Source organism: Aquarana catesbeiana, linkage group LG06 (assembly GCF_042186555.1).
Source record: "Aquarana catesbeiana isolate 2022-GZ linkage group LG06, ASM4218655v1, whole genome shotgun sequence".
NCBI lineage: Eukaryota > Metazoa > Chordata > Amphibia > Anura > Ranidae > Aquarana > Aquarana catesbeiana.
Window position 1 is genome coordinate 373651871 of NC_133329.1, and position 12176 is coordinate 373664046.

Below are 12176 nucleotides of genomic sequence, written 5' to 3' on the forward strand. Positions count from 1 at the left end.
TAATGGCCGTGATGTATAGGAGATATTGCAAATGTCTTATTTAAGCAGTGTAGATCTGGCCAATGTTACAAGACAGGAACTGACATTGGAACCTCGCTCAGAACGGAACATTTTGTACTGTGCTAGTTGAAAAAGATAAATGTTCTTTAGAAATTTGTTGTGAAAAATATATAGATTTTTTTTTCTAATATGGTGTTGGAGTATCTGACTGAATATTATATATATATATATATATATATATATATATATATATATATATATATATATATATATATATATATATATATATATGAAAAGCTTTTGAGCTGAAATTGTATGCATAAAACAGTATCAACAACATCTACACATTGCAAATTGTAATCCAGCTAGACAAGACAATCTGATCTGCCTAAAGAATCAAATGATACCATAGGCATCAATGCCAAACTTTCTGCAATTTTTTATTGTTTTTTTAACCAATAATATCTGTTCAAGGGAATTGATTGAGAAGCTAAGCCAATCATTACCTTTAGAACAGATTAAGTTCCTGCTGGTAGAAACTTCCCAGTGCACAGGGAAGTTTCTTTTTGTTCATTCTAATGATTAACACTATGCTGGAATGGGTCATCCTAAAATTATTACCATAAATTTTTCAAAAACTTTGCTCATAAGTTAAAAAAAAAGTAATTGTATGAGCAGCATTGAGTTCCTTGTACAACCCCAAGTTGCCTGTATCTGTCACCAGTCATGATGTGTTCAATTAAAGTTCTATTCATTACAGTGAGAATTAACTAGTTCATAGTTCTATGTGTGCATGTGTCTGTTTGAATAGCATGCCATTTCATCTGTTTAAATTACCTCTTGTTTTTTTCCCTTGCTTGAAAAAAGGAGGACTTACATTAGACACTGACACAGATGTGCAGGACCTACCCCTTCTCCCAGAACGACTGCCACATATTTGTAAGAGGACAGACTCACAGAATAGTAGGTCCTTTTCCCAGTGTACCCTTGTTTTAATTTTTTTTTTTTTTTTTTTTATGCACAGTCGCCTCCTGTTATGACAATTCCTTTTAAATGTTTGCGTTGGTTATCATAACTGTTATAAATCTTTTTGTAATTAGAGCTATGAGATTGACGTCCCTGAGGAAGCATTAATTGTTTTATCTTGTCAGTATCTGTCTTCCAATCTATAAATAAGCACTGCTTTTTTTTTTTTCTTTTTACACATCACTCCGAAAGGAGCAGTGTTTTTTTTTTGTTTGTTTTTTTTTTCTTTCTTAATTTCAAGGCAAGAAGACTATTTAAGTCTGCTAGTAGTGATGATGTTTCTCTATGGAACTTACATGCAAGCTGTGAGATCATTATATGCAATAACTCACAGGCAGGGTAGGCCCATAGCAGAGCATTCAAGTGCATGGGCCCCATATGTTGGCAATAATTCCTTCGGTTTTCTGTCTTCTCTACAGAAATTTAGCTCATATTTCAGATATCATTTCTCGATTTTGCACGCAAATCAAAGTGATGAGAGCAATTTTTTAAAAATATATCTTTTGTTAAAGTTTTATAAGTACATTATGATCTCAAATAATGGTAACTTCATTTACAACCATAATAAATAAAAAAAAAAAAAAAACAAGGGTAGGGGTTTAAAATGGAGAGGGTGGAAAAACACCTAAGTAACTAAAGAAGTAAAACAATATTATAATTATTATTATTATACAGGATTTATATAGCGCCAACAGTTTCCGCATGAGGGCAGACAGTACAGTTACAATACAATTTAATACAGGAGGAATCGGAGGGTCCTGCTCATTAGAGCTTACCATCTAGGAGACAATATAGTAACCTTGACCAAAGTATAACTTCACAAAAATCTAAACTCTATCAAGCTACATTCTCCTCCTTGGAAACATTGTAACTATTTTTTGGCATTTTTTAAAATGGATTTTTTTAAGGTCATTGCTGAAATGGCTTTCTATTTCCAAAATACAGCAAAAAAGGGTTGATATAATCTCGAAGATTAAAATTGATGCAGATCAAGTCCTGAGCCATTTTTCATATCAGGTAGTTCATTGTGAGATAAATGCACCCGGTAAATGTACAAAATCAATCAATTTGTAAACAGATGATCTCATTTATACCCAATCTTTTTTTTTTTTTAACAATTATGAATTACAATGATAAAAAAAAAAATCCCCAGTTACTGTATTTGTGTGCTGTTCAACAATCAACACACGGGGAAACAAAACAATTCCATGGGAAAAAAAAAAAATCATCATTCATCTACATTATAATTGCTTCTTTTCCACATCTACGGGGCGGTTAATTAAAATTGTGATTAAATGTGGTCTCGCTGCCTAAGATGTCTTGCCCAAAACAGGTGGTACGGAATTTAAAAGTAAAAAAAATGTAATTAGCATTGGAAATTGAGAAATTGCCTGTAAGAATCAGTGTTAATTTCAGTCAGTGATGAGGTAATTTATAAATGAATTCAGCAGAGGATGTAGAAATAAATGCACAACTGCCACCCTGCCCCTCCTCGGTGTTCCCAGCATGCAGGTGAAAATGTTTGCAAAATATTGAGGTAATTTGAAAATAATTTCCAACGTTCTGGATTTTTCTTTTTTGGCCTGTATCTGACAGACAAGAAACTTGGGTCGTACAGTCAGCTGGCAGGCAGTTTACTATGACATATCAGACATTAAAAAAACAGTTAAGAGTGCACTGACCAAGGACAAAGTGCAGTAATCCATAGTGACCCATCAAAAAATTAGGTTGCTGTATTCGTAAGGTTGAATGATTGCTATAGGATATTGTACTTTGAACATACTCACCTAACTTTTTATTAAACGATATTGACTAGGCCTCATTCATTAAAGTGTCTGTGTTGCCAGTAATGGCTATACAAATTTACTGTTCCATACCTTCAGCATAGGTGACCAAATAGAGAAAGAGCCTGGCAGACTGCTATGCATAACCCAGGCATTTCTTTAAAGTGGAAGTAAACCCTCCTATCGTTTCCAGCCATGGAAGCTGCCATCTTGGCCTCTGTTTAAGCTTCAACTGCCATGATGCTGCACATGTGATCAGTTATGACACCAGCCATTGGATGGTTTGACAGTTTGTTTGAGAGCTCAACCAATGTGGCAGCTAGCATTTCCAGCATGCCGGGTTGTAACTGTTTTTTGAAACTATTAAATCGATGGGTTTACTCCCGCTTTAGGACAGTTTGGTAAATGAGGCCCTTCTGGTGCAAGTTACTTTTGTCTACTATAAAGTCTGATCTTCTTCTAGACAGATTTGATATATCCATAGAATTAGAAGGTAAAGCAATGCTAAAGGTCAAGGGCAAAGTACAGTAATCCATTGCAGCCAATCAGGTCTACATATATTAAAAGCAAGTCTCTAGATCATGCATTTTGATTTGTTTCTATGGATTACTGTACTTTTTAGTTTGCGCTGGAAAAGGCTACGTCTATTCATGCATTACTTCCCTTTTATTATAGGTTAGCCTTTTGTATTTGCAGGTCCTGCCTTTTTAAATGGCTTCTTCTTTTTTTGTTTTTGTTTGGCTGTAGATATCATCTACGAATCAGCTTTCATGCTCCCATGTGTTTACATGTTTCATTTTACATCTGTTTGGTTGGCACAAATTATGTATGACTTATACTTGTACTCCATTAGTTATTTTTCCGCCACCTTCATGGCCAGTCTAGAGAATGTTTGTGTGACATCATTGTCTGACATCACTATATCAGTGTCATGTTGTTAATATCAACCTAAACAGTTTTTCAAGCTGTCAAGTTTTAAAATCAAGTTGAGTCATCTAAGTTGTTGAGTTTACACTGTATTCTGCTGCAGTTCTTCTCATATTCCTCTCATAGTCCACCCCTAGAAAGAATTTGGTGTTTGTCGTGCGATGAAGCTAACCATTTTTATTCAATACAAGCCACAACCTATTACTTGTTATAAGTTGTACATATTGTTATTTAGTTTTCTATCTTTTTGCCATATGTTTTCTTGTGGAGCTCTGTCTGTTATCACAAAAACTAATTTAAAAATTCTAAAGGTCTTTAGAAAACTAGTTGACCAAAGTAGGGAGCCCATGAGAAATCTCAAGAGGTCAATATTTTAGGCTGCAGATACCCCAAAGGTCAACAGCTAGGTCATCTGCCTTTTGTCCTTGATATTCATGCCAGGAACTGCAGCAAGCATCAGTTTCACTAAAAAATAAATGTCCTAACTTAGTATTAACACATAATTGGAGAAATCCTTAGATAGTGGCAAGTTCATGGCTCTTGTGGACCCAGTTAGACAGTAACAATATAGATAGGGTGTAAAGAAGTTTATGATCAAAGTAAAGATTTGGGCTTTGTGGCTACTGTCTTCTAGGAGAATTCAGTTATGGCTGTTGTGACTTATAACTTAAAATCATCTTACACTGGGTTCTATAATAGAATGTTTAAGGCAGGGTTTTTCAACCAGGGTTCCTCCCGAGGTTCCAAGGAGTTCCCTGAGCAATGAGCGATTTCTGCCGCTCAGATAAGTCCCCACTGACACCATTGATCTTTTTAGCTTTTTGTAAGGGGGTAATTCTTCCCAATGGCCACAAGTGTAGGAAGCATTCTTCCCACTGGCTATCTCACTGCTGTATGATGGGTTGTACATACAGTATTTTTTAGCAGTGGTTCCCTGAGACTGGAAAGAGTACTTTAAGGGTTCCTCTGGTTGAGAAAGGCTGGTTTAAGGTGATGTAGCCATATTAGTGTGCTTACAACTATACAAAGTACTGTCTGTGATACTCATTATTTTTCACTAACAGTTACATTTTCATGACAAGCTTTCAGGGTTCTATACCCTTCTTCTCTTCCAGACTGAAAGAAGGCATAGGCTCACAAAAGCTTGTCTTAAAAATGTAACTGTTATTGCAAATTAAAAAATGATCACGGACATTACTCAATTGTGATAACGAAATGTTAAACACTTTGGGGCTCATCAACGTGAAAGCTCTAAGAAAAGAAATTGGTGGTATCTATCAGATCGAATCCCATCCCAGCTGTCTTTGTTTATTATTGGGTAAAAAAAATGCAACGCAACCTCAATTAAGTTGCTTCGGCCTCCCTTTCTATTCTGCTTTCAAATGAGTCCACATCAAACTCTGCAACCTGCAAGATACCTTACAAAACTTTCTTTTGTGACCTTATCTTTGTGAGGTCCTAGCTAGCCATTCGTACTGTTTATCGGCTGTGGTGTATTAGCAACTGAGATGTTTATTTAAGAAGAGGAAAGTTTGTTTTATTGGTGAACAACAGGTTACAACATCCATGATTGGGGTTAGGGAGTAATAGCTAGATACTTATGGAAAGCCAGAGAAAGCTAGTCATTCTTGGAAGGGGGGAGGGGCCTCCACAATACATGATTCTTCTGAGAATCCATAACATTGGCGGTTATCAGTTTAACTTACATATAGAGGTTACATGAAGGAAGAGCAATACTATCTATGATTCAAAAAGTAACCCAAGAGACAGCCTTTCAGTTTGAAAACAATCCCCAACATCTGGGAAATGCTCTGTTTGTTTATGCGTACATAATGCTGGTTTGTCCGCCTGGGAGCGCAGGCAAATGGGAAAAGTATGCATGGATTTCACAGGTAAAAGGATTACGTGGGCACATAATTGATCCATTTGGAGGAAAAAAAATGACTGCTCTGAAGATGCCTAAGCTTTGGAGATAGAGTTTATGAAATAGGCATCTGTAAATTCAAAGGAATCAATATGTCAATTTTATTAAAGCATGGGACCAGCTGGACATTAAAAGAACATTTTTTTTTTAAATTGCAGCTGCACTTACAGCTGCATTGCATAGCTCATTACAAAGGCTTAGATTTGTGTTAAAATGTGCAGTCTTTGTTCTCATCGAACATTGCTTGTACATCTGTGAAAACCAAAAACAGAATAGGGTAGAATTTAGAGAAAAAAAAAAACAACAGCATTAGTGTATGATTGTAACTGTGATCTACCAATGTCGTGTAATTACGCATGCTTTTCATTAAGCTAGAACTATGTCCATGTTTGACAGATGTAAAGGTATGACACTTCGTCCCTAGCTTCCCGTATTTAGTCAAAACCTTTAATTTCCATTACTGGTAGGAATCCATTCATCTCTTTCCGTTGATGTACCCATTGGTGGCATCAAAAAATAGGAATGGCATTTTGTCCTATGTGGGCTGCAACTGAAAGTATAATTTTTTTTCCCTTCAAGGCGTCATATCAGAGAACAAGAAAAGCTCCATCATATCCGCCCCTCTCTCTGAATGTGTATTTGAAAAAAAGAAAAAGGAGAAGTTTTGATGTTAGTTCTTTAATGTCCAAAGTAAACCAGTTGATCTTGTGGGCATGTTGGTAGCCATGTTGTTTCCTGATATGTTCATCAAGCTTGTTAGTATCTGATGTAATTCAAAGCATTTGAACAAACCCTATCGTCGCCACCTACAACGCACGACATTTTATATATCCATATCTATCTATATTTATATATATATATATATATATATATATATATATATATATATATATATATATATATATATATATATCAAGTTATCAAGTTTTTGGTAATTGAAACAATATGGAAATTTACAGCTGCAAGAAAGTATACACCATCTAATAAAGTAGTAGGCCATCTCTTTGATATAAAATGTTTATATATATATGTATATATATATATATATATATATATATATATATATATATATATATATGTGTGTGTGTGTGTGTGTGTGTGTGTGTGTGTATGTATCATCAAATTACCAAATAACTTGATTATATATTTTTAACCAAGAAAATTTAAAGGTCCAGTACCAATCATGCAGAACATATACATAGCCATGAAAGACTGAAACAGATATCTGTTTTTTTAGGTTTACTAGGTGACTGCATGCATGTGCTGGACAAACAGTTTTCCAGATTAATGTGTTTTGGAAGAATTTTGGTTGCCTTCTCATCAGACTAGTTCACAGTGATGGCAAACCTTGGCACCCCAGATGTTTTGGAACTACATTTCCCATGATGCTCATGCACGCTGCAGTGTAGTTAAGCATCATGGAAAATGTAGTTCCAAAACATCGAGGGTGCCAAGGTTCGCCATCTCTGGACTAGGACAATGTACGCAGATTGACAACAACCTGCAACTGTTGTATAACTGTACAAAGATCATTTGCTAAAATCTTGCTATTTTCGCGTCTAGCTAACAATGAAAAGAGAAAACCTTTCACCATCTAAAACAGTCTTTCTCAACCTTTTTACCCCAGATGATCCTTGAAATAATTTTTAGGTCTCAGAGAACCCTTTCTAAAATTAATTCTTTGATGGCCAGTGGGAAAAATGCTCCCCTTATAGATGGCTAAAATGATAATTGGTGTCACCCTGATGCCTCTGCCAGATGGTGATGGCTCTGGAACTACATAGGCACCAGTACATGGGAGGTCAATCAGTCACAGCTCAAGGAACCACCAGCAACCTCAGGAGGAACCCTGGGATTCCAAGGTTCACTTTGGTTGAGAATGGGAGTGCTAAAAGATAGGTATTTTGCTTTTAGAAAAAAGATTGTATATTTGATTAGCCCCTTAATCACGGTCTCTTCCCATCATATACAATTACTCTAATGCCCCGTACACAAGGTTGGATTTTCCGATGGAAAATGTTCGATGGGAGCTTGTTGTCGGAAATTCCGACCGTGTGTAGGCTCCATCGGACATTTTCCATCGGAATTTCCGTCATGCAAAATTTGAGATCTGGATCCCATCCAACAACAAAATCTGTTATCATAAATTCCGATCGCGTGTACACAATTCCGATGCACAAAGTTCCACGCATGCTCAGAATCAAGCAGAAGAGCCACACTGGCTATTGAACTTGATTTTTCTCGGCTCGTCGTACGTGTTGTACGTCACTGCATTCTTGACGTTCGGAATTTCCGACTAGATTTGTGTGACCGTCTGTATGCAAGACAAGTTTGAGCCAACATCCGTCGGAAAAAATCCATGGATTTTGTTGTCGCAATGTCCGATCGTGTGTACGGGGCATAACACTCTTTGTTAACTTGCTAAAAGATTTCTTACATCCTAAAAATGTCATTGGTTTAACAATCAGTCTTTACAATAAGACTACTAAATGTATCTATTGCATTTTTAATTTGCAAATGCTTTGCCTTCTTCTGTATACTATTCAAAAAACACGAGGAGCGCGCCTTAAAATGCTCTACTGCCTTGTCCAAGTCGCGGAACCTCTGTTTAAGGAAGATGTAGTGGTTGGCAAAAGTTGTGGGAACTTTAGACATTCCTGTTTAGAAGTGATCCCTCCCGGTTTAGGGGAACTATAGACAGTCTCCAGTGGTTAGCGAAAGGGCAGAATCTGAAAACCACAGGAATGAACAATGCCGTTTTGGGCACATCCACCAGGGTGCTGGGTTTCCCAGTACAAACACCAATAACAGAAAAGTTAAAACCTCCCCTTAGACAGTGTGGTCAGGGCTGCATTTAGAAGAGACGCTGCCTTAGGAATCTCACGTCAGGACTCCCTAAATTAGCAATGGTATGCCCCCAGAGCTTGACTACCTTATACTTGCTCCTCTATGTTTTTTTTTTTTTTTGACTGTTGTAGCAAAATGTTAAAAATCATAATGAATTTTCACAAATCACACGTGAAGCTTTGCCCTTACTCAACTGCACATGACTGCAGTTGCTCTATACAAGACGGGATTAACGTCCAGTTATAATTGTAATGACGGTGCTGACTGTTTTACTGCCGTGTTTAAGCTAAGTTCTCCTCCGCTGTTGTTGATATTTTTGCTTGCTGTGTGGCTCTTGCTGAGTGACATCAGCTGTCACGCTAAGCAGGTGTTCCTGTGTAAACTAACGGACCCTGTTTGTGTTCCGCCATGCTCGCTCCTGCACACCCAGAAGGGCAGAGTGATTAAGGATCTGATACATTTTTTGAAAGGAAACGGATGGGTGCCCTAGCAGAACATAATTACACCACTCTCCCATCGTGGATCAGCGCTGCAGAGCGGAGTCGAAGAACAGCAGAAATTAATAATATATAATAGCGTAGTTTTTGTCATTTATAAATGAAATGAAGGGAGAGCGCGGATTCTGCTGATACGCGTTTTCCTCTTTCTGTAAAGATAAAGTGGAGTTGGGAATTTTCGCTCAGGCTCTGTTTTTGCTAAAAAAAAAAAAAGTTGATGATGAAATTGATGAAAGTTTTCAAGTTTTCACCTAACAAGTAACAAGAGCAGACCAGGACAGAGACGTGCAGCTCATGTAATATGCTTCCTTCAAACTTCTGGGTACAATCTCATGTTATTAGTCTAGGGCTCCTTCCTATAAAAGAGATTTTTTTCCCTCTGCATTCGCTGCATTTGCTAAAGTCAAAACTAATACACATGTGGTGGGGTTGACGCTGGAAAACTTGGAGCCTCCTGCTGTAGCGGAGTTACATACCAGCATGTAGTGACAGCATGTAGGTTTTTTTTTCTTCAAAGCAGCAGAAGCACAGTATTTTAAGCACAAAGGTTACAGGCACACCAGCGATTGTTAGATGCTTGCATACCTTCGGACTTAATGAGATGAGAAAAAAGAACACCTTTTTAGAACAAAGCATGTAGGTAAAAGGCATAACCTTACCATACCCATAGTTTAGTGGACATCAAAGAATTATTATGCAAAAAAAAAAAAGATTGATTAGACCAAATATGTTTCCTTTATACTGGGTTTTTAAAATAATAAATGCAATAGTTTAGAGCAGTGGTCTCCAAACTGTGGCCCTGGGGCCAAATGTGGCCCTTTTCTTGCTTTTATCTGGCCTTTGGGGCACTATTTCATTCACTGAGACCAATGAAGGGCACAATTCCTCTCAATTACATCAACGATGAGGCACAGTTCCACCTAATGACACCAACAATGGAGCCCAATGACAGGGGCACAATTCCTTCCAATGACACCAAAGATGGGGCACAATTCCTACCAGTTACATCAACTATGAGTCACAGCTTCTCCTAATGACACCAACAATGGGGCCCAATGACACCTATGATGGGAAACAAATCCTCCCAATGACACCAGTGATGCGGCACAATTTCTCCTAATGACACCAACAATGGGGCACAATTGTTACCAATTACATCAACGATGGGGCACAGTTCCTCCTATTGACACCAACAATGGAGCCCAATGACACCAGTGATGGGGCATAATTCCTCCCAATGACACCAATGATGAGGGATTGTTTACTCCCACTGATGCTGTGGCACTTTGTACTACTGATGGCCACAGTCCGGCCCCCCTAAAGTCTGAAGGACAGTAAACTGGTCCTTTGTTTAGAAAGTTTTGAGACCCCAGGTTTAGCGGTTATATATGGGAAGTTTAGTGTACTATATAATATTTTTGGTGGTTAAATAGTACAATTATTTAAAAGATGTTTATACATCAGACCAAAATGATGGTGGAGCAGGAAAGAATCAAAGAGGGATTCTTAAGAGAAATAGTCCTTCCAAATGAGGGACAGTTGGCATCTATGCACTTGCTTTGTATTCGTGTTCCCTTAGCTTTTGGGTGCACTTGCCTTGAATCACTTTATAGATAATTAAAGTGTATGTGTAAAGTGTCAAGTGTATGTCCAGCCATTTTTGTGTTGTTTTCGATAGAATGGGAAAGAATAGGAGGCCCTGTTTTGTTTATATTGCTTCCTAGGGCCCCGTTAAAGAGATTTTTCTAAGATCAATAGTCCCATCAAATGGGAACCTCTGGCATCTATGTGCTTTTTTTTGCATTTGTGTTCCCTCACCATTTGGGCGCACTTGCCCCCAATCACTTTAGAGATGATTAAAGTATATGTTCAACCATTTTTTGTTGTTTTGGATATAATGGGAAAGGATAAGAGCCCTTGTTTTGCCGCTACTTAGGTTAAAGAGATTGTCCCTCATTTACTGTCCCGCTGACAAGAGTTTCACCAGACAGGAAGTAAGGGACAACCTTCAGCTGCACTACACACAAACATTATTTTAATGAAAATGACTTTTGAAATTACACTAACATGTTAAAGCTTGTATGAAATTTTAGCAATCTAAGTTATATGTACGGTATTTTAATTATCTCTAAAGGGCCGCATACCATGTGCAAACTCAATACATTCACAACCAGGTGACCATTGTGTATAGGCCATAGGACTGGTAATACATAGGCAGATCTAAAATCAAGAAAGAAGGTCAATGGTCCATTCAGCAAGTGGTTGAATTCCATGATCAGTTCAGTATTCTTGCCTGCATACATTCATCAGCATACCAACAAACACATGTAAAGCTAAGAACAAGAATGATATATATATTGCAGCTTACCAGTTCTCGGATATGGTGGCTGCATTCGTTTTCATTTTTAGGCCTTTTTTCCCTTTATTTTCACCTGGATATTCAGCCAGTAGCATGCCTACTGTTTTAAGCTGACAAGGCTTTCTCATCATATTGTATCTATAGAGAGGAAGCATAGGAACCCTAAGGCTTCATGTACACATAGCCTATTTTGACTGCTGGCCACAGGAAAACGCAAAACATGGCAAAATCGCGCCGCAGCCAGTGGTCAAAACGTTCCTATCCTGATCGCGATTCTTCCGCGTTCAGGAGAAGGAGGTTGAGGGAAGTTGAACCTCCCCTAACCCCAGCAGCTCTTAAACGATCCTAAAAGCCTATGTGTACATTTTTCTAAGGCACTTATCAAACCTATATATCAGAACACGTTTGATAGTTTACTTAACATGCCAAAAGGGAGCAAAAAAGAGAAGTTGGTTGTTAGGTTTTACATACCCTCTAAGATTGCCTATACATATCGCCCTTGCCATCAGATGCCAATCCAGAAAAGGAAGAGTCCCCAAACATTATTTTAAGGGAAAACAGTCAAATGTCTTCTAGACTGTTTGAGCCGCCTAACGGTCCTCATTACCTTTTCAGTTCACTTGCCTCAAATTGACTGATTTTAATACGCTGAAAATGGCTCGAGTCATTTTTTTTTTGAGTGTTCATTAAAACCAACAAGGCTTCCCGTGAAATACTACAATATAAAACAGAATGTACATTAATAACGCTGTGATATATGTAGAGCGCGCTGTGCATTGATTGTCTGCTTCCGAGGAGCGCTCTTTTTCTGT

General features: G+C 37.7%; 1 protein-coding gene across 1 annotated transcript in view; it reads left to right on the plus strand.

The window, feature by feature from the left end:
* The window catches only part of ZEB2 (zinc finger E-box binding homeobox 2), a gene marked incomplete in the record, with an annotated part of 188069 nt that overhangs the window by 23669 nt on the left and 152224 nt on the right, over positions 1–12176 (plus strand). Inside the window, 1 exon segment of the mRNA XM_073634223.1 lies at positions 868–963. Coding sequence (XP_073490324.1) covers positions 868–963 — 96 coding nt within the window.